This window comes from Mytilus edulis, chromosome 9 (assembly GCF_963676685.1).
Source record: "Mytilus edulis chromosome 9, xbMytEdul2.2, whole genome shotgun sequence".
In the NCBI taxonomy this organism is placed as follows: domain Eukaryota; kingdom Metazoa; phylum Mollusca; class Bivalvia; order Mytilida; family Mytilidae; genus Mytilus; species Mytilus edulis.
Genome location: NC_092352.1, coordinates 19,390,663 through 19,414,628, shown reverse-complemented (window position 1 = coordinate 19,414,628; position 23,966 = coordinate 19,390,663). Strand labels below are relative to the sequence as shown.

At 35.2% G+C, this 23,966-nt stretch overlaps 1 protein-coding gene across 1 annotated transcript in view; it reads left to right on the top strand.

Moving 5' to 3' along the window:
• LOC139487778 (probable helicase with zinc finger domain) overlaps positions 1–23,966 on the top strand; it is a 67,300-nt gene that overhangs the window by 7,520 nt on the left and 35,814 nt on the right. Inside the window, exon 2 of the mRNA XM_071272856.1 lies at positions 433–557. Coding sequence (XP_071128957.1) covers positions 477–557 — 81 coding nt within the window. The 5' untranslated portion in view covers positions 433–476. The remainder of the gene's footprint in view (positions 1–432; positions 558–23,966) is intronic.

Below are 23,966 nucleotides of genomic sequence, written 5' to 3'. Positions count from 1 at the left end.
ATTAAGGCTTCACAACTTACAAATTCATTGTTTGGATTGTTTATTTTGTTCAGTGGGTCAAACCTGTTTTAATAGAGACGGCATAAAATGTTCAATGTAGGATAGACAACTTAATTCTCATAGTTTTTTCAGTGACCCCTACACCCTCTACCCTCTCCCCCCTCTTAACTTAATATGGGAAAAATTAATTGACCAACAAGGATATATATATAAAATTGATGTCAATTAAACAAAACTTGCAGCAATTTTGCCCCCCACCCCTTCCAAACTTTTTGAATTCAGTTTTTTTCCTTCATTGATTTTTTGATGTCGTCCCTTATTGTAGGACATATTTGATTTGTATGACCTGATTGGTTAAAAATAGACATTTAAATTTAATTTCATAATATAACGTTAAAATTTTCAAGCATGTACTGACTCTTTGTTTTGCAGATGAAAGAAAACTACTATGAAGACGGTTGAGAGTATGTATAGTAATGACTGACTGTACCACAGATGATGCCAATAGTCGGCAGGTCAAGGGGGTCTTGGCAGTCATCAGTACCTTCATTAAACAGGTAACGTAAAAATATTTACAGACTTATTTATTTATGTTTGGAAATATTTCAGGGAAGTGCGAAACAAACACCAGAGTGACACAGGCTCTTAAAAGCTCTTAGCTTTTTAAAACAAGCCTAACTTTTTTCCTGCAGAGATATCTGAGATCTGCAAGTTTCCAGCATTTATTCTCCTTATTTAGAATTTTTCAAGGGTTATTTATTGTTTTGACACTTAAGATGTTTAAGTGTCCAGCATGTTGAGTTATTGTAAATTAGTTGTGGTGTTTATGCATGCTCTAAAGTTAGATTGTTTAATTATTTATATCCTACACACCATCTTATGGCTCTTAGTATCCAAATCTGTTATAACTGAACTCTGTATATAATTTTGTAATGAGTTAAAATTGTTGTCTCTTATAAAATTAGTTTTTTTAAAAACTAAATGAATAATATCTCTTGCAGTTTTAAATTTGCTTAATGTTTTAAACTATCAGTAAAAATATATATTTCAATAGTTTTAGATGAGATTACTCCTTTTATCATTATGCAGTCATGATGATTATTTGAACTTCTGCTCTCTTTTTGGCTAGTTATTATATGTTTAATTGATCCAACTTATTGTGTACTATACATATATGTAAATGTATATATATCTATTTTTATACGGCCGCAAAATTTTTGCGTCGTATGACTTTGGCGTCGTCGTCTGAAGACATTTCAATTTTGGTTTTCGCACTATAACTTTAGTACATGTATAAGTTAATAGAAATCTATGAATTTTAAATACAAGGTTTATGACAACAAAAGGAAGACTTGGATTGATTTTGGAAGTTTTGGTCCCAACAGTTTAAGAATTAGGGGCCAAAAAAGGATCCAATAAGCATTTTTCTTGGTTTTCGCACAATAACTGTAGTATAAGTAAATGGAAATCTATGAAATTTTAACACAAGGTTTATGAACACAAAAGAACGGTTGGGATTTATTTTGGGAGTTTTGGTTCCAACAGTTTAGGAATTAGGGGCCAAAAGGGTCCAAAATTAAACTTTGTTTGATTTTATCAAAAATTGAACTATGGGGGTTCTTTGATATGCTGAATCTAACCGTGTAGTTAGATTCTTAATTTTTGGTCCCGTTTTCAAATTGGTCTACATTAAGGTCCAAAGGGTCCAAAATTAAACTTAGTTTGATTTTAACAAAAATTGAATTCTTGGGGTTCTTTGATATGCTAAATCTAAATTTGTACTTAGTTTTTTTGATTATTGGCCCAGTTTTCAAGTTGGATAAAATTGGGGTCCAAAATTAAACGATGTTTGATTTCAACAAAAATTGAATATATGGGGTTCTTCAATATGCTGAATCTAACCATGTATTTATATATTTATGATATTTGGGCCAGGTTTACGGGTTATCAAATTGGTGAGGTCTAAAGGGTCAAAAATTGAACTTTATTTGATTTCATAAAAAATTGAATTCTTGGGGTTCTTTGATATGCTGAATCTAACCTTGTATTTAGATTTTGGATATTGGAATACCACAAAGGGATGGTAAGAATTGTCTTTGGGAGTTATGTTTCAAACCGTTAAGGAATAAGGTGAAAAAAGGGGGGAAAAGGGTTTCCAGGTTAATGGACAATTACTTAAGTACAAAACATAATTTAAAAGCAGTGTAAGGTTGGTAATTGAAACTCAATCATCATTGGGGTATCTAGTTTAAAAATTGTGTCTGGTGACCTGGCCAACCAACCAAGAATGGCCACCATGGCTAAAAATAGAACATAGGGGTAAAATCAGTTTTGGGCTTATAACTCAAAAACCAAAACATTTAGAGCAAATCTGACATGGGGTAAAATTGTTTATCAGGTCATGATCTATCTGCCCTGAAATTTTCAGATGAATCAGACAACCCATTGTTGGGTTGCTGCCTCTGAATTGGTTATTTTAAGGAAATTTTGCTGTTTTTGGTTATTATCATGAATATTATTATAGATAGAGATAAACTGTAAACAGCAAAAATGTTCAGCAAAGTAAGATTTACAAATAAGTCAACATGACCGAAATGGTCAGTTGACCCCTTTAGGAGTTATTGCCCTTTATAGTAAATTTTTAACCATTTTTCATAAATCTTAGTTATCTTTTACAAAAATCTTCTCCTCTGAAACTACTGGGCCAAATTGAACCAAACTTGGCCACAATCATCATTGGGGTATCTAGTTTAAAAATTGTGTCTGGTGACCTGACCAACCAACCAAGATGGCCACCATGGCTAAAAATAGAACATAGGGGTAAAATCAGTTTTGGGCTTATAACTCAAAAACAAAGCATTTAGAGCAAATCTGACATGAGGTAAAATGGTTTATCAGATCAAGATCTATCTGCCCTGAAATTTTCAGATGAATCGGACAACCCATTGTTGGGTTGCTGTCTCTGAATTGGTTATTAAGTCTCCCAAACAAAGTTTGGAGACTTATTGTTTTTGCTCAGTTCTTATTATTTTTATTATTATGGCACCCTCAACGGAGTTGGGGTGACGTATTGTTATTCTACGTTTCTTTTTTTTCTTATTATGTCACCCGATCGACAATGTCGGGTGACATATTGCTTTTCCTCTGTTTCTTTGTTATGGCACCCTCAACGGAGTTGGGGTGACATACTGTTATTCTACGTTTCTTTTTTTATGGCACCCTCAACGGATGTTGGGGTGACATATTGTTATTCTACGTTTCTTTTTTTTCTTATTATTTTTATTTTTCTTCCACACATTTTGTCCGCGCGAGTTCTCGGAATTGAACGGACCAATGTTTATGGAACTCAACTATAATGAGGAACCCCATTTGAAGTTGTGCACCTTGCTATGGAATGGTAAAAGATGGCCGCCGTTTCCATGGAAACATCACAAATGCGAAAAAAATCAAAGTGTTCCAAACTGGAAGAAACTCCACAGGAATGTTAACTGGCATCTCCTGATTTCCAGTTTGACTTTGGAATTTTCAAAATGGCTGCCGTTACCATGGAAACAGCTAAAATATCAAAAATTCTAACTCTTTCGTTATAAGATCCAGCTGGATGAAACTTTATGAAAATGTTCTCCAGTATGCCAAGATGTCAAGACAATATTTGGATAGTTCAAAATGGCCGCCGTTGTCATGGAAACTGGGGCCCAGTTTTGCATTGACCCTATGGAAAAATGCATAAAATCAGCATTTTCTCAGAGAGTAGTGCACCAAAGTAAATGAAACTGTATTGATATATAACATGACATGTGGCAATTAGACGTACGCTTTTAGAATTTTGGAATTATCTACTGTAACCATGGTTGCAGCACAAATGTTCAAAATTTCCAAAAAAAATTAAGTGCTGCAAACTGGATGAAACTTTACAGGAATAGTGACTGACATGTGCGGAGTTCCATTTTGAAGTTGGAATTTCCAAAATGGCCGCTGTAACCATGGAAACAGCAAAAATATCCAAATTTTCAAAATGCTCCAAAGTTAATGAAATTTTGTAAAAATGATGACTTGCATGTGTAGATGCACTCTTTGACTTTCAAATTTTCAAAATGGCTGCCGCTCGCCTGGCAATAGGGGGACGAGGGTGCCATCCGTTATTGCTAGCAATTACAAATCTAGTTATGGCACCCTCAACGGAGTTGGGGTGACATATTGTTATTGTTCGTTTCTTTTTTTCTTATTATTATATTTATTCTTCCACACATTTTTGTCCATACTATTTCTCAGAATTGGCTTGAACAATATTGATGGAACTATACCATAATGTAGACCACCACATTCTATAGTGCAGTGGGGTATGGCACCATCAAGATGGCTGCCGTTGCCATGGAAACGAAACAAATGTGAAAAATTTCTGTTTTTTGTTTTGGTGAACTGTTTGAATATGCTTACACTCAGAATCATCATATTTCGATACAATGTAGGTGCCCACTATATACAGGTGTTGGATGATTTTGGCACTCATTGGACCTACTGTGTTGCCATGGAAACTATACCAAAAATTTCAAAAATATCAAAATGCTCCAAACTTCATGAAACTTCACAGTAACGATGAGCAACATTGGAAGATGTGGCATTTGGCGTTGGAATTTCCAAAATATCTGTAGTTACCACGGAAACAATGCAAAAAGGTCAAAACTTTGAATTTTCACAGAACATTCCAGAACATCAATGTTAAATTTACTCTAGTGACATTAAATGGTATATATGATTATGGAGGGAAAAAATTGCAGCGGGGGTTGACTTTGGAATATTCAAAATGGCCGCCGTTACCATGGGAACAGCAAAATTGTGAAAAACTTCAAAATGCTTTAAATTTAATGAAACTTATAACAAATTTTGCCCAGATAATGTAAACTTAACTTTTGAGTTTCGAATTTTCAAAATGGACGCCGTTGCCATGGAAACAGTAAAATTTTTCTAAATGGCTGCCGCTGGCCTGGCAATGGGGAAAGGGTGCCATCCGCTATTGCTTGTTATGGCACCCTCAACGGAGTTGGGGTGACGTATTGTTATTCTACGTTTCTTTTTTTTCTTATTATGGCACCCTCAACGGAGTTGGGGTGACGTATTGTTATTCTACGTTTCTTTTTTTTCTTATTATGGCACCCTCAACGGAGTTGGGGTGACATCTTGTTATTGTTCGTTTCTTTTTTTTTTCTTTTTATGGCACCCTCAACGGAGTTGGGGTGACGTATTGTTATTCTACGTTTCTTTTTATGGCACCCTCAACGGAGTTGGGGTGACATATTGTTATTCTACGTTTCTTTTTTTTCTTATTTTTCTTTTTCTTCTTCCACACATTTTGTCCGTCGTGTTTCTCGGAATCCAATGGACCAATGTTGATGGAACTTTACTATAAGGAGGACCCCCATGTAAAGTTGTGCACCTTGGTATGGAATGGTAAAAGATGGCCGCCGTTTCCATGGAAACAGCATAAATGCGAAAAAAATCAAAGTGTTCCAAACTGGAAGAAACTCCACAGGAATGGTGACTGGCATGTGCTGATTTCCAGTTTGACTTTGGAATTTTCAAAATGGCTGCCGTTACCATGGAAACAGCTAAAATATCAAAAATTCTTACTCTTTCGTTATAAGATCCAACTGGATGAAACTTTATGAAAATGTTCTCCAGTATGCCAAGATGTCAAGACAATATTTGGATAGTTTAAAATGGCCGCCGTTGTCATGGAAACTGGGGCCAAGTTTTGCATTGACCCTATGGAAAAATGCATAAAATCAGCATTTTTTCAGAGAGTATTCCACCAAAGTAAATGAAACTGTATTGATATATAACATGACATGTGGCAATGAGATGTACGCTTTTAGAATTTTGGAATTATCTACTGTAACCATGGTTGCAGCACAAATGTTCAAAATTTCCAAAAAAAATAAAGTGCTGCAAACTGGATGAAACTTAACAGGAATAGTGACTGACATGTGCGGAGTTGCATTTTGAAGTTGGAATTTTCAAAATGGCCGCCGTAACCATGGAAACAGCAAAAATATCAAAAATTTCAAAATGCTTCAAACTTAATGAAACTTTGCAAAAATGTTACTAGACATCTGTAAATGCATTCTTCGACTTTGGAATTTTCAAAATGGCTGCCGCTCACCTGGCAATGAGGGGAAGGGTGCCATCCGTTATTGCTAGCAATTACAAATCTAGTTATGGCACCCTCAACGGAGTTGGGGTGACGTATTGTTATTCTACGTTTCTTTTTTTTCTTATTATTATTTTTCTTGCAACAAATTTTGTCCAGGTGATTTCTCGAAATCCAATGGACCAATGTTGATGGAACTCTTCTATAGTAAGGACCCCCATGTGCAGAGTTGCAGTAAGCATGGAATGGTTCAAGATGGCTACCGTTTCCATGGAAACAGAACAAATGTGAAAAAAATCCTGTTTTTTGTTTTGGTGAACTGTTTGGATATGCTTTAACTCAGAAACATTATATTTTAATACAATGTAGGTGCCCACTATATACAGGTGTTGGATGATTTTGACACTCATTGGAACTACTATGTTGCCATGGAAACTACACCAAAAATTTCAAAAATATCAAAATGCTCAAAACTTAATGAAACTTCACAGTAACGATGAGCAACATTGGAAGATGTGGAATTTGGCGTTGGAATTTTCAAAATATCTGTTGTTACCTTGGAAACAATGCAAAAAGGTCAAAACTTTGAATTTTCACAGAACATTCCAGAACATCAATGTTAAATTTATTCTAGAGACATTAAATGGTATATGATTACGGAGGGAAAAAATTGCAGCGGGGGTTTGACTTTGGAATATTAAAAATGGCCGCCGTTACCATGGAAACAGCAAAAATATGAAAAACTTCAAAATGCTTTAAATTTAATGAAACTTATAACAAATGTTGCCTAGCTTATGAAGACTTGACTTTTGAGTTTGGAATTTTCAAAATGGCCGCCGTTACCATGGAAACAGCAAAAATATCTAAAATTTCAAAATGCTTCAAACTTAATGAAACTTTGCAAAAATGTTACTAGACAACTGTAGATGCACTATTTGACTTTGGAATTTTCAAACTGGCTGCCGCTCACTTGGCAATGGGGGAAGGGTGCCACCCGTTATTGCTAGCAATTACAAATCTAGTTATGTCACCCGATCGACAATGTCGGGTGACATATTGCTTTTCCTCCGTTTCTTTGTTATTATGTCACCCGATCGACAATGTCGGGTGACATATTGCTTTTCCTCTGTTTCTTTGTTATTATTATTATTCTTCCAACTATTTTGTCCGCCACTTTTCTCTGAGCCAATGGAACCAATCTTAATGATAGTTAAGTATAATAGGGAACACAAAATTGCGGGTTGCAGTAGGGTCTAAGACCTTAAAAAATGGCTGCCGTTTCCATGGAAACGGAACAATTGTGAAAAATTCCACTTTTTGTTTTTTTGGAATAATTTAGAGATGCTTAAACTCAGAATCATCATATTTTAATACAATGAATGTGCCACCCATATACTGGTTTGGGATGATTTTGGCAATCATTGGAACTACTATGTTGCCATGGAAACTACACCAAAAATTTCAAAAATATGAAAATGCTCCAAATTTTTTGAAACTTTACCATAACGATGAGCAACTTTGGTAGATGTGGAATTTGGCGTTGGAATTTCCAAAATGTCTGCCGTTACCATGGAAACAGTGCATAAGTGTCAAAATGCTCTAAAAACTTCAGGGTTTGGTGAATAATTTTGGTATGCTTGAACTTGAAATCATCAAATTTTTACACAATATAGTTATCCACTATATACAGGTTTTGATTGATTTTGACAATCATTGGAACTACTCTGTTACCATGGATACAGGATCAAATATCTCAAAAATTTCAAAATGCTCCAAAATTGATGAAACTTAATATGATAGTTGACTGGCAAGTCTGGATGAGACTTTTGACTTTGGAATTTCCAAAATGGCCACTGTTGCCATGGAAACTGCAAAAAAGTCAAAATTTCTCAAAATGCTTTGAAATTAATGAAACTCCATGGAAACGGAACAATTGTGAAAAATTCCACTTTTTGTTTTTTTGGAATAATTTAGAGATGCTTAAACTCAGAATCATCATATTTTAATACAATGAATGTGCCACCCATATACTGGTTTGGGATGATATTGGCAATCATTGGAACCACTATGTTGCCATGGAAACTACCCCAAAAATTTCAAAAATTTCAAATGGCTCCAAATTTTTTGAAACTTCATAGTAACGATGAGCAACTTTGGTAGATGCGTAATTTGGCGTTGGAATTTCCAAAATGTCTGCCGTTACCATGGAAACAGTGCATAAGTGTCAAAATGCTCTAAAAACCTCAGGGTTTGGTGAATAATTTTGGTATGCTACAACTTGAAATCATCAAATTTTTACACAATATAGTTGTCCACTATATACAGCTTTTGAATGATTTTGACAATCATTGGAACTCTTCTGTTACCATGGATACAGGACCAAATATTTCAAAAATTTCAAAATGCTCATAAATTGATCAAACTTAATAGGATTGTTGACTGGCAAGTCTGGATGAGACTTTTGACTTTGGAATTTCCAAAATGGCCACCGTTGCCATGGAAACTGCAAAAAAGTAAAAAATTCTCTAAATGCTTTCAACTTAATGATACTTGATATTATTGTTAACTGGCAAGTAAAGATGAGACTTTTGACTTCGAAATTTTCAAAATGGCTGCCGTTGCCATGGAAACAGCAGAATTGTGAAATTTTTTAGAATGCTCTCAATGTACTGAAAATTTACAGAAAGATGTATTGCCATGCATATATGTGCATTCACTGTTCAACAATTTTGAAATGGCTGCCGCTTAGTGGCAATTGGGGGAAGGGTGACATCCGCTATTGCTTGCAATGGCAATTCTAGTTATTATTCTTATTCTTCCAATGATTTTTGTCCGGCAGATTTTTTGAAGGCAATGGAACCAATCTTAGTGATAGTCAACTATAATGAGGAACACAAAATTTCGGGTTGCAGTAGGTCATAGGACCATTAAAAATGGCTGCCGTTACCATGGAAACGGAAAAATTGTGAAAAATTCCACTTTTTGGTTTTAGGGAATTATTTGGAGATGCTTAGACTTAGAATCATTATATTTTGATACAATGTAGGTGCCCACTATATACTTGTTTTGGATGATTTTTGGCATTCATTGGAACTACTATGTTGCCATGGATACTACACCAAAAATTTCCAAAATATCAAAATGCTCCAAATTTAATGAAACTTCACAAGAACGATGAGCAACATTGGTAGATGTGCAATTTGGCGTTGGAATTTTGAAAATGTCTTGTGTTACCATGGAAACAAGGCAAAAATGGTCAAAACGCTTTAAAAAACCTTAAAAGTGGCATTTACTTCCTTAAAATGGTAGGTCAAATTCATTGAAACTCTGATGGTATGTTCCCTTCCATGTACCAATGGAGTATCTGCCATTAAAAATTTGGAATGGTCTGTGTTACCATAGAAACCAGCCAAAATGTCAAAAATTTCAAAAACTTCAAAATGCTTCAAACTTGATGAAACTTAATATATTTGTTGACTGTCTAGTCTGCATGAGACTTTTAAAGTTGGAATTTCCAAAATGGCTACCGTTGCCATGGAAATTGCAGAAATGTCAAATATTTTCAAAATGCTCCAAACTTCATGAAACTTAATATTATTGTTTACTGGCATGTATAGATGAGACTTTTGACCTCAGAATTTTCAAAATGGCTGCCGTTGCCATGGAAACAGCAGAAATGTGAAACTTTTGATAATGCTGTTATTGTATTGAAAATTTACAGAAAGATATATCGCAATTCATAGATCTGCATTCACTGTTAAGTTGTTTTAAAATGGGTGCCGCTTAGTGGCAATGGGGGGAAGGGTGACATCCGCTATTGCTTGCAATGGCAATTCTAGTTTCTTATTATTTTTCTTGCACAAATTTTGTCCGCGCGAGTTCTTGGAATCCAATGGACCAATGTTGAGGGAACTCTTCTATAATGAGGACCCCCATGTGAAGTTGTGCACCTTGCTATGGAATGGTAAAAAATGGCCGCCGTTTCCATGGAAACAGCACAAATGCGAAAAATATCAAAGTGTTCCAAACTGGCAGAAACTCCTCAGGAATGGTAACTGGCATGGGCTGATTTGCAGTTTGACTTTGGAATTTTCAAAATGGCTGCCGTCACCATGGAAACAGCTAAAATATCAAAAATTCTAACTCTTTAGTTATAAGATCCAACTGGATGAAACTTTATGAAAATGTTCTCCAGTATGCCAAGATGTCAAGACAATATATGGATAGTTCAAAATGGCCGCCGTTGTCATGGAAACTGGGGCCAAGTTTTGCATTGACCCTATGGAAAAATGCATAAAATCAGCATGTTCTCAGAGAATAGTGCACCAAAGTCAATGAAACTATATTGATATATAACATGACATGTGGCAATGAGATGTACGCTTTTAGAATTTTGGAATTATCTACTGTAACCATGGTTGCAGCACAAATGTTCAAAATTTCCAAAAAAAATTAAGTGCTGCAAACTGGATGAAACTTTACAGGAATAGTGACTGACATGTGCGGAGTTGCATTTTGAAGTTGGAATTTCAAAAATGGCCGCCGTAACCATGGAAACAGCAAAATTGTCCAAAATTTCAAAATGCTTCAAACTTAATGAAATTTTGCAAAAATGATAACTTGCAAGGGTAGATGCCTTCTTTCACTTTGGAATTTCCAAAAATGGCTGCCGCTCGCCTGGCAATGGGGGGACGAGGGTGCCATCCGTTATTGCTAGCAATTACAAATCTAGTTATTATGTCACCCGATCGACAATGTCGGGTGACATATTGCTATTCCTCTGTTTCTTTTTCACTATTATTATTATTATTATTATTATTATTCTTCCACCTAATTTTGTCCGGCAGTTTTCTCAGAGCCAAAGGAATCAATCTGAATGATGGTGCACTATAACAAGGAACCATGACTTTCCAGTTGCAGTGCAACTTTGGAACTAAAAAATGGCTGCCATCACCATGGAAACGGGAAAATGGTGAAAAAATATAATTTTGGAGTATGGTGAATTGTTTGAGAATGCTTATCCTTAAAATCTTTAGATTTCAATACAATGTAGGTGCCCACTATATACTGCTTTGGGATGATTTTGGCAATCATTGGAACTGCTATGTTGCCATGGATACTACACCAAAATTTTCCAAAATATGGAAATGCTCCAAATTTTATAAAACTTCACAGTAACGATGAGCAACATTGGTAGAGGTGGAATTTGGCGTTGGAATTTCGAAAATGTCTGCCGTTACCATGGAAACAATGCAAAACAGGTCAAAATGGTCTAAAAACCTAAAAGTGGCATTTACTTTCTTAAAATGGTAGGTCAAATTGATGGAAGCTTTGATGGTATGGTCCCTCCCATGTACCAATGTGGTATATGCCATTTAATTTTGGGAATGGTCTCTGTTGCCATAGGAACCATCACAAATGTCAAAAATTTCTAAAATTTCAAAATGCTTCAAAATTGATGAAACTTCATACGATTGTAGACTGTCAAGTCTGCATGAGACTTTTGAAGTTGGAATTTCCAAAATGGCTACCGTTGCCATGGAAACTGGAAAAATGTCAAAAATTCTCAAAATGCTTTGAACTTAATGAAACTTGATATTATTGTTACCTGACAAGTAAAGATGAGACTTTTGACTTTGAAATTTTCAAAATGGCTGCCGTTGCCATGGAAACAGCAGAAATGTGAATTTTTAAAAATGCTTTGAATGTACTGAAAATTTACAGAAAAATGTATTGCCATGCATATATTTGCATTCACTGTTAAACAATTTTGAAATGGCTGCCGCTTAGTGGCAATTGGGGGAAGGGTGACATCCGCTATTGCTTGCAATGGCAATTCTAGTTATTATTATTCTTCCAACTATTTTGTCCGCCACTTTTCTCGGAGCCAATGGAACCAATCTTAATGATAGTTAAGTATAATAGGGAACACAAAATTGCGGGTTGCAGTAGGGTCTAAGACCATAAAAAATGGCTGCCGTTTCCATGGAAACGGAACAATTGTGAAAAATTCCACTTTTTGGTTTTTGTGAATAATTTGGAGATGCTTAAACTCAGAATCATTATATTTTGATACAATGAAGGTGCCACCCATATACTGGTTTTGGATGATTTTGGCAATCATTGGAACTACTATGTTGCCATGGAAACTACACCAAAAATTTCAAAATTATGAAAATGCTCCAAATTTTTTGAAACTTTAACATAACGATGAGCAACTTTGGGGGATGTGGAATTTGGCGTTGGAATTTCCAAAATGTCTGCCGTTTCCATGGAAACAATGCAAAAAGGTCAAAATGCTCCAAAAACTTCCGGGTTTGGTGAATAACTTTGGTATGCTTGAACTTAAAATCATCAAATTTTAATGCAATATAGTTGTCCACTATATCCAGGTTTTGAATGATTTTGACAATCATTGGAACTACTATGTTACCATGGATACAGGATCAAATATTTCAAAAATTTCAAAATGTTCCAAAATTAATGAAACTTAATATGATTGTTGACTGTCAAGACTGCATCAGACTTTTCAAGTTGGAATTTCCAAAATGGCCACCGTTGCCATGGAAACTGCAGAAATGTCAAATATTTTCAAAATGCTCCAAACTTAATGAAACTTAATATTATTGTTAACTGGCATGTATAGATGAGACTTTTGACTTTGGAATTTTCAAAATGGCTACCGTTGCCATGGAAACAGAAGAAATGTGAAACTTTTGACAATGCTCAAAATGTACTGAAAATTAACAGAAAGATATATCGCAATGCGTTGATCTGCATTCACTGTTAAATTGTTTTCAAATGGCTGTCGCTTAGTGGCAATAGGGGAAGGGTGACATCCGCTATTGCTTGCAATGGCAATTCTAGTTATGTCACCCGATCGACAATGTCGGGTGACATATTGCTTTTCCTCTGTTTCTTTGTTATTATTATTATTCTTCCAACTATTTTGTCCGCCACTTTTCTCTGAGCCAATGGAACCAATCTTAATGATAGTTAAGTATAATAGGGAACACAAAATTGCGGGTTGCAGTAGGGTCTAAGACCTTAAAAAATGGCTGCCGTTTCCATGGAAACGGAACAATTGTGAAAAATTCCACTTTTTGTTTTTTTGGAATAATTTAGAGATGCTTAAACTCAGAATCATCATATTTTAATACAATGAATGTGCCACCCATATACTGGTTTGGGATGATTTTGGCAATCATTGGAACTACTATGTTGCCATGGAAACTACACCAAAAATTTCAAAAATATGAAAATGCTCCAAATTTTTTGAAACTTTACCATAACGATGAGCAACTTTGGTAGATGTGGAATTTGGCGTTGGAATTTCCAAAATGTCTGCCGTTACCATGGAAACAGTGCATAAGTGTCAAAATGCTCTAAAAACTTCAGGGTTTGGTGAATAATTTTGGTATGCTTGAACTTGAAATCATCAAATTTTTACACAATATAGTTATCCACTATATACAGGTTTTGATTGATTTTGACAATCATTGGAACTACTCTGTTACCATGGATACAGGATCAAATATCTCAAAAATTTCAAAATGCTCCAAAATTGATGAAACTTAATATGATAGTTGACTGGCAAGTCTGGATGAGACTTTTGACTTTGGAATTTCCAAAATGGCCACTGTTGCCATGGAAACTGCAAAAAAGTCAAAATTTCTCAAAATGCTTTGAAATTAATGAAACTCCATGGAAACGGAACAATTGTGAAAAATTCCACTTTTTGTTTTTTTGGAATAATTTAGAGATGCTTAAACTCAGAATCATCATATTTTAATACAATGAATGTGCCACCCATATACTGGTTTGGGATGATATTGGCAATCATTGGAACCACTATGTTGCCATGGAAACTACCCCAAAAATTTCAAAAATTTCAAATGGCTCCAAATTTTTTGAAACTTCATAGTAACGATGAGCAACTTTGGTAGATGCGTAATTTGGCGTTGGAATTTCCAAAATGTCTGCCGTTACCATGGAAACAGTGCATAAGTGTCAAAATGCTCTAAAAACCTCAGGGTTTGGTGAATAATTTTGGTATGCTACAACTTGAAATCATCAAATTTTTACACAATATAGTTGTCCACTATATACAGCTTTTGAATGATTTTGACAATCATTGGAACTCTTCTGTTACCATGGATACAGGACCAAATATTTCAAAAATTTCAAAATGCTCATAAATTGATCAAACTTAATAGGATTGTTGACTGGCAAGTCTGGATGAGACTTTTGACTTTGGAATTTCCAAAATGGCCACCGTTGCCATGGAAACTGCAAAAAAGTAAAAAATTCTCTAAATGCTTTCAACTTAATGATACTTGATATTATTGTTAACTGGCAAGTAAAGATGAGACTTTTGACTTCGAAATTTTCAAAATGGCTGCCGTTGCCATGGAAACAGCAGAATTGTGAAATTTTTTAGAATGCTCTCAATGTACTGAAAATTTACAGAAAGATGTATTGCCATGCATATATGTGCATTCACTGTTCAACAATTTTGAAATGGCTGCCGCTTAGTGGCAATTGGGGGAAGGGTGACATCCGCTATTGCTTGCAATGGCAATTCTAGTTTTTATTATTCTTCCACACATTTTGTCCATCGTGTTTCTAAGAATTGAGTGATCCAATAATGTTGGAACTATAACATAATGAGGACCCCCATGTGAAGTTGTGCATCTGACTCTGGAATTTTTTTAAATGGCCGCCGTTTCCATGGAAACTGCAAAAAAGTGAAAAAATTTCAAAATTCTAAATCTTTCATTATAAGACCTAGCTGGATGAAACTTTATGGAAATGTTCCTTGGTATGCCTAGATGTCAAGACAATATTTAGAAATTCCAAAATGGCCGCCATTGTCATGGAAACAGGGCAAATGTTTAACATTGAGCCTATGGACAAATACATAAAAGTTGCATTTTCTTTAAGAATAATGCATAGAGATCAATTAAACTGTATTGATATATAACATGACATGGCAATGAGATGCCTGCTTTTAGAATTTTGGAATTATCTACTGTAACCATGGAAACAGTAGAAATATAAAAAATTTCAAAAAAATTCATAATGCTGCAAACTAGATAAAACTTTACAGAAATGATAACTGGCATGGGCAGAATTGCATTTTGGAGTTAGAAATTTCAAAATGGCCGCCGTAACCATGGAAATGACTAAAATGTCAAAAATTTCAAAATGCTCCAAACTTAATAAAACTTTACAAAAATCATAATTTCCATGTGTAGATACGCTCTTTGACTTTGGAAATTTCAAAATGGCTGCCTTATTCCTGGCAATGGGGGGGACGAGGGTGCCATCCGTTATTGCTAGCAATTACAAATCTAGTTATGGCACCCTCAACGGAGTTGGGGTGACGTATTGTTATTCTACGTTTCTTTTTTTTCTTATTTTTATTATTCTTCCACACATTTTGTCCATCGTGTTTCTAAGAATTGAGTGATCCAATAATGTTGGCACTATAACATAATGAGGACACCCATGTGAAGTTGTGCATCTGACTCTGGAATTTTTTTTAATGGCCGCCGTTTCCATGGAAACTGCACAATTGTGAAAAAATCTAGATTTTGGTTTTGGTGAATTATTACGTTATGCTTAAACTTAGAATCATTATATTTTAATACAATGTAGGTGCCCACTATATACTGGTTTTGGTATGCTTTTGGCAATCATTGGAACTACTATGTTGCCATGGAAACTACACCAAAAATTTCAAAAATATCAAAATGCTCAAAACTTAATGAAACTTCACAGTAACGATGAGCAACATTGGAAGATGTGGAATTTGGCTTTGGAATTTCTAAAATATCTGTTGTTACCATGGAAACAATGCAAAAAGGTAAAACTTTTGAATTTTCACAGAACATTCCAGAACATCAATGTTAAATTTATTCTAGAGACATGAAACTTTATGAAAATGTTCTCCAGTATGCCAAGATGTCAAGACAATATTTTGATAGTTCAAAATGGCCGCCGTTGTCATGGAAACTAGGGCCAAGTTTTGCATTGACCCTATGGAAAAATGCATAAAATATACATTTTCTCAGAGAGTAGTGCACCAAAGTTAATGAAACTGTATTGATATATAACATGACATGTGGACATGAGATGTCTGCTTTTAGAATTTTGGAATTATCTACTGTAACCATGGTTGCAGCACAAATGTTCAAAATTTCCAAAAAAAATTATGTGCTGCAAACTGGATGAAACTTTACAGGAATAGTGACTGTCATGTGCGGAGTTGCATTTTGAAGTTGGAATTTCCAAAATGGCCGCCGTAACCATGGAAACAGCAAAATTGTTCAAAATTTCAAAATGCTCCAAACTAAATGAAATTTTGCAAAAAGGATAACCTGCAGGTGTAGACGCACTCTTTGACTTTGGAATTTACAAAATGGCTGTCGCTCGCCTGGCAATGGGGGTACGAGGGTGCCATCCGTTATTGCTAGCAATTACAAATCTAGTTATGTCACCCGATCGACAATGTCGGGTGACATATTGCTTTTCCTCTATTATTATTATTTTTCTTCCACCTAATTTTGTCCGGCAGTTTTCTCAGAGCCAAAGGAACCAATCTGAATGATAGTGCACTATAACAAGGAACCCTGACTTACCAGTTGCAGTGCAACTTTGGAACTAAAAAATGGCTGCCATCACCATGGAAACGAAAAAATGGTGAAAAAATATAATTTTGGAGTTAGGTGAATTGTTTGAGAATGCTTAACCTTAAAATCTTTAAATTTCAATACAATGTAGGTGCCCACTATATACTGCTTTGGGATGATTTTGGCAATCATTGGAACTGCTATGTTGCCATGGATGCTACACCAAAAATTTCCAAAATATGGAAATGCTCCAAATTTTATAAAACTTCACAGTAACGATGAGCAACATTGTAAGATGTGGAATTGGGCGTTGGAATTTTGAAAATGTCTGCCGTTACCATGGAAACAATGCAAAACAGTCCAAAAACCTTAAAGTGGCAATAACTTTCTTAATATGGTAGGTCAAATGGATCGAAACTTTGATGGTATGGTCCCTCCCATGTACCAATGTGGTATATGCCATTAAATTTTGGGAATGGTCTCTGTTGCCATAGGAACCATCACAAATGTCAAAAATTTCAAAAATTTCAAAATGCTCCAAATTTGATGAAACTTTATACGATTGTAGACTGGCAAGTCTGGATGAGACTTTTGAAGTTGGAATTTCCAAAATGGCCACCGTTGCCATGGAAACTGCAAAAATCTCAAATATTTTCAAAATGCTCCAAACTTAATGAAACTTAATATTATTGTAAACTGGCATGTATAGATGAGACTTTTGAATTTGAAACTTTCAAAATGGCTGCCGTTGCCATGGAAACAGCAAAAATGTAATGTTTTTAAAAATGATCTAAATGTACTGAAAATTTACAGAAAAATGTATAGCCATGCAAATATGTCCATTCACTGTTAAAAGTTTTTGAAATGGCTGCCGCTAAGTGGCAATGGGGGGAAGGGTGACATCCGCTATTGCTTGCAATAGCAACTAGAATTGCCATTGCAAGCAATAGCGGATGTCACCCTGGTCCACCAATTGCCACTAAACAGCAGCCATGGTAACGGCAGCCATTTTGGAAATTCCAAAGTTGAATGCCGCATCTAGATTAATATGTTAACATTTCTGTAACGTTTCATACATTTTTGAAGAATTTTCAAAATTTTGCTTTTTTTGAACAGTTTCCATGGCAACATTTGAAAATTCCAAAGTCATGTTGCTGCTTCATATTGTGCTCCCCATAATATTATACCATTATATAACATTTAATGGTCGTAGATTTACTTTAACACTAATGTTCTAGAATGTTCCATTACATTTTTACATTCTTTCTGTTTCCGTGACAACGGCAGCCATGTTTGATATGCCAACCCTCGACTGCACTTCTGCACATGGTCATTAACATTTTGGTATAGTTCCATAACAATTGGTCCATCCTATTTTTAGAAATAGTCTGGACAAAAAAGTGTGGAATAATAATAATAAAAAAAAGAATCGTACAATAACAATATGTCACCCGACCTCCGTCAGGGTGACATAATTCTAGTTATTTTTATTCTTCCACACTTTTTTGTCCATTTTATTTCTCGGAATTGGCTTGAACAATATTGATGGAACTATACCATAATGTAGACCACCACATTCTATAGTGCAGTGGGGTATGGCACCATCAAGATGGCTGCCGTTGCCATGGAAACGAAACAAATGTGAAAAATTTCTGTTTTTTGTTTTGGTGAACTGTTTGAATATGCTTAAACTCAGAATCATCATATTTTAATACAATGAAGGTGCCCACTATATACAGGTGTTGGATGATTTTGGCACTCATTGGACCTACTTTGTTGCCATGGAAACTAAACCAAAAATTTCAAAAATATCAAAATGCTCCAAACTTTATGAAACTTCACAGTTACGATGAGCAACATTGAAAGATGTGGAATTTGGCGTTGGAATTTCCAAAATATCTGTAGATACCATGGAAACAATGCAAAAAGGGCAAAACTTTGAATTTTCACAGAACATTCTAGACCATCAATGTTAAATGTATTCTAGAGACATTAAATGGTATATGATGGTATATATGATAATGGAGGGAAAAAATTGCAGCGGGGGTTTGACTTTTGAAGATTCAAAATGGCCGCCGTTACCATGGGAACAGCAAAAATTTCAAAAATTTCAAAGTTCTCCAAACTTAATGAAACTTTACAAAATTGACAATTGGCATGAGTAGATGCACTCTATGATTTTGGAATTTTCAAAATGGCTGCCGCTCGCCTGGCAATTGGGGAAGGGTGCCATCCGCTATTGCTTGCAATGGCAAATCTAGTTCTTCTTCTTCTTCTTCCTCTTCTTCCGCCACTTTAAAAAATGAACTTGTCCGCAGCGTTTCTCCAAAACCGCTTGTCAGATTGACTTAGAATTTCATAAAATGGTAGACTAATATGTCTAGGTGAGCCATCAATCTTTCGTTTGTGCATTGGGGTCTATTAAGGGGTATTTTGGGGGGTAGAAAGGAGGAAGGGGTTTACTATAGAACCCTATGGGATTTTATTTTCTAAAATTTTCAAATGAATATAACTTGAAAACTGTAAGTGATAGATACATGCAGTCTTCAGAATTGATTATAGGACAATAAAACAAATCACATGAAATATAGGGGGAGTCCCTGGGAGTTCATCCCCACCCCCTTCAATTTGAGAATATGCTTATATTTTGAAAACGGTCCAGATCCCCACCCCTAAACCATATATATTCTTGAATGGGACAATAAAACAAATCAAATGAAATTAATGGGAGGTCCCAGGGGGTCATCCCCACCCCAGTCAATTTGAGAATGTGCTATTATCTTGTAAATGGTCCAGATCCCCACCCCTAAACTACATATATTCTTGTAGGGGACAATAAAACAAATGAAATGAAATTAAAGGGAAGTCCCTAGGGGGTCATCCCCACCCCCTCTTGTTTGAAAACTTGTAAACGGTCAACATCCCCACCCCTAAACCATATATATTCTTGTAGGGGACAATAAAACAAACGAAATGAAATTAAAGGGAAGTTCCTAGGGGGTCACCCCACCCCCTCTTATTTGAAAACTTGTAAACGGTCAACATCCCCACCCCTAAACCATATATATTCTTGTAGGGGACAATAAAACAAATGAAATGAAATAAAAGGAAATTCCGTAGGGGGTAACCCCACCCCCTCTTATTTGAAAACTTGTAAACGGTCAACATCCCCACCCCTAAACCATATATATTCTTGTAGGGGACAATAAAAAAAATGAAAGGAAATAAAAGAGAATTCCGTAGGGGGTAACCCCTACCCCTCTTGTTTGAAAACTTGTAAACGGTCAACATCCCCACCCCTAAACCATATATATTCTTGTAGGGGACAATAAAACAAATGAAATGAAATAAGAGGGAAGTCCCTAGGGGGTCACCCCACCCCCTCTTGTTTGAAAACTTGTAAACAGTCAACATCCCCACCCCTAAACCATATATATTCTTGTATGGGACAATAAAGCTAATCAAATGAAATTAAAGGGAAGTTCCTGGGGGTTGCCCCACCCGGTCAATTTGAGAATGTGCTATTATCTTGTAAACGGTCCAGATCCCCACCCTTAAACCATATACATTCTTGTAGGCGACAATAAAACAAATGAAATGAAATGTAGGTAAATTCCCTGGGGGTCACCACCACCCCCTCCTGTTTGAATACTTGTAAATGGTGGAGATCCCTACTCGTAAGCCATATATATTCCTGTATGGGACAAAAAATCAAATCAAATGAACATGGGACCATATGAATGGCGAGTTATGGGAGCTTTGTTTGGGAGACTTTGTAACAGCATCCTGTTACAATTACTTCTTGTTTTAAGTAAATTTTGCTGTTTTTGGTTATCATGAATATTATTATAGATAGAGATAAACTGTAAACAGCAAAAATGTTCAACAAAGTAAGATTTACAAATAAGTCAACATGACCGAAATGGTCAGTTAACCCCTTTAGGAGATATTGCCCTTTGTAGTCAATTTTTAACCATTTTCCGTAAATCTCAGTTTTCTTTTACAAAAATCTTCTCCTCTGAAACAACTGTGCCAAATTATTCCAAACTTGGCCACAATCATCATTGGGGTATCTAGTTTAAAAATTGTGCAGGACGACCCGGCCAACCAACCAAGATGGCCACCATGGCTAAAAATAGAACATAAGGGTAAAATCAGTTTTGGGCTTATAACTCAAAAACCAAAACATTTAGAGCAAATCTGACATGGGGTAAAATTGTTTATCAGGTCATGATCTATCTGCCCTGAAATTTTCAGATGAATCAGACAACCCATTGTTGGGTTGCTGCCTCTGAATTGGTTATTTTAAGGAAATTTTGCTGTTTTTGGTTATTATCATGAATATTATTATAGATAGAGATAAACTGTAAACAGCAAAAATGTTCAGCAAAGTAAGATTTACAAATAAGTCAACATGACCGAAATGGTCAGTTGACCCCTTTAGGAGTTATTGCCCTTTATAGTAAATTTTTAACCATTTTTCATAAATCTTAGTTATCTTTTACAAAAATCTTCTCCTCTGAAACTACTGGGCCAAATTGAACCAAACTTGGCCACAATCATCATTGGGGTATCTAGTTTAAAAATTGTGTCTGGTGACCTGACCAACCAACCAAGATGGCCACCATGGCTAAAAATAGAACATAGGGGTAAAATCAGTTTTGGGCTTATAACTCAAAAACAAAGCATTTAGAGCAAATCTGACATGAGGTAAAATGGTTTATCAGATCAAGATCTATCTGCCCTGAAATTTTCAGATGAATCGGACAACCCATTGTTGGGTTGCTGTCTCTGAATTGGTTATTTTAAGTAAATTTTGCTGTTTTTGGTTATCATGAATATTATTATAGATAGAGATAAACTGTAAACAGCAAAAATGTTCAACAAAGTAAGATTTACAAATAAGTCAACATGACCGAAATGGTCAGTTAACCCCTTTAGGAGATATTGCCCTTTGTAGTCAATTTTTAACCATTTTCCGTAAATCTCAGTTTTCTTTTACAAAAATCTTCTCCTCTGAAACAACTGTGCCAAATTATTCCAAACTTGGCCACAATCATCATTGGGGTATCTAGTTTAAAAATTGTGCAGGACGACCCGGCCAACCAACCAAGATGGCCACCATGGCTAAAAATAGAACATAAGGGTAAAATCAGTTTTGGGCTTATAACTCAAAAACCAAAACATTTAGAGCAAATCTGACATGGGGTAAAATTGTTTATCAGGTCATGATCTATCTGCCCTGAAATTTTCAGATGAATCAGACAACCCATTGTTGGGTTGCTGCCTCTGAATTGGTTATTTTAAGGAAATTTTGCTGTTTTTGGTTATTATCATGAATATTATTATAGATAGAGATAAACTGTAAACAGCAAAAATGTTCAGCAAAGTAAGATTTACAAATAAGTCAACATGACCGAAATGGTCAGTTGACCCCTTTAGGAGTTATTGCCCTTTATAGTAAATTTTTAACCATTTTTCATAAATCTTAGTTATCTTTTACAAAAATCTTCTCCTCTGAAACTACTGGGCCAAATTGAACCAAACTTGGCCACAATCATCATTGGGGTATCTAGTTTAAAAATTGTGTCTGGTGACCTGACCAACCAACCAAGATGGCCACCATGGCTAAAAATAGAACATAGGGGTAAAATCAGTTTTGGGCTTATAACTCAAAAACAAAGCATTTAGAGCAAATCTGACATGAGGTAAAATGGTTTATCAGATCAAGATCTATCTGCCCTGAAATTTTCAGATGAATCGGACAACCCATTGTTGGGTTGCTGTCTCTGAATTGGTTATTTTAAGTAAATTTTGCTGTTTTTGGTTATCATGAATATTATTATAGATAGAGATAAACTGTAAACAGCAAAAATGTTCAACAAAGTAAGATTTACAAATAAGTCAACATGACCGAAATGGTCAGTTAACCCCTTTAGGAGATATTGCCCTTTGTAGTCAATTTTTAACCATTTTCCGTAAATCTCAGTTTTCTTTTACAAAAATCTTCTCCTCTGAAACAACTGTGCCAAATTATTCCAAACTTGGCCACAATCATCATTGGGGTATCTAGTTTAAAAATTGTGCAGGACGACCCGGCCAACCAACCAAGATGGCCACCATGGCTAAAAATAGAACATAAGGGTAAAATCAGTTTTTGGCTTATAACTCAAAAACCAAAGCATTTAGAGCAATCTGACATGACGTTAAATGGTTTATCAGGTCAAGATCTATCTGCCCTGAAATTTTCAGATGAATCGGACAACCCATTGTTGGGTTGCTGCCCCTTAATTGGTAATATTAAGGAAATTTTGCTGTTTTTGGTTATTATCTTGAATATTATTATAGATAGAGATAAACTATAAACAGTAATAATGTACAGCAAAGTAAAACCTAAATAAGTCATCATGATCAAAAAAATTCAATTGACCCCTTAAGGAGTTATTGCCCTTTATAGTCAATTTTTAACAATTTTAAATTTGTAAATTTTCACTAACATTATCTACTGTAACTACTGGGCCAAGTTCATTATAGAGATATTTGCAAGCAGCAAGAATGTTCAGTAAAGTAAGATCTACTTACATATCACCATCACAAAAACACAATTTTGTTATGAATCCATCTGTGTCCTTTGTTAAGTATTCACATAGACCAAGGTGAGCGACACCGGCTCTTTAGAGCCTCTAGTTGTTTATCTCACCTAAACTGCTTTTAAATTATGTATAATGGAAATTTGCCAATAACTTTAGTTTAATAAACTTCATTGGAAATTTGCCAATATTAAATGTTGCTGATGAAGCTTTTTTGTTTATTTTTAGCCATGATTATTATTCTTTGAAAATTGGAGTTATCTTTCTTTGTCCAGAATAGTAGTTGAATCAACTTAAATCAATGCTACATACAATATACAATGCAATATTCACTTTTACTACCAACTGATACATTAAAACAGTCTTTGCCATTCAGTGATTACAAGCACTTTGATTACCATTCTAGGGTTATGCCCCTTTACAAGTGGAAAAATTGAAGATTTTTTTTGTTTCTGTTCTCTTAACTTAAGTTTGTCTCAACTAAATTTAATGAAATGTTTATATAATTCTTAGTACCTCTAAACTCAGTTCAAGTTCAATTTTTGGCAGCTTCACTTTTACATTTCTTGAGTTATGTCCCTTTTTAACGTTATA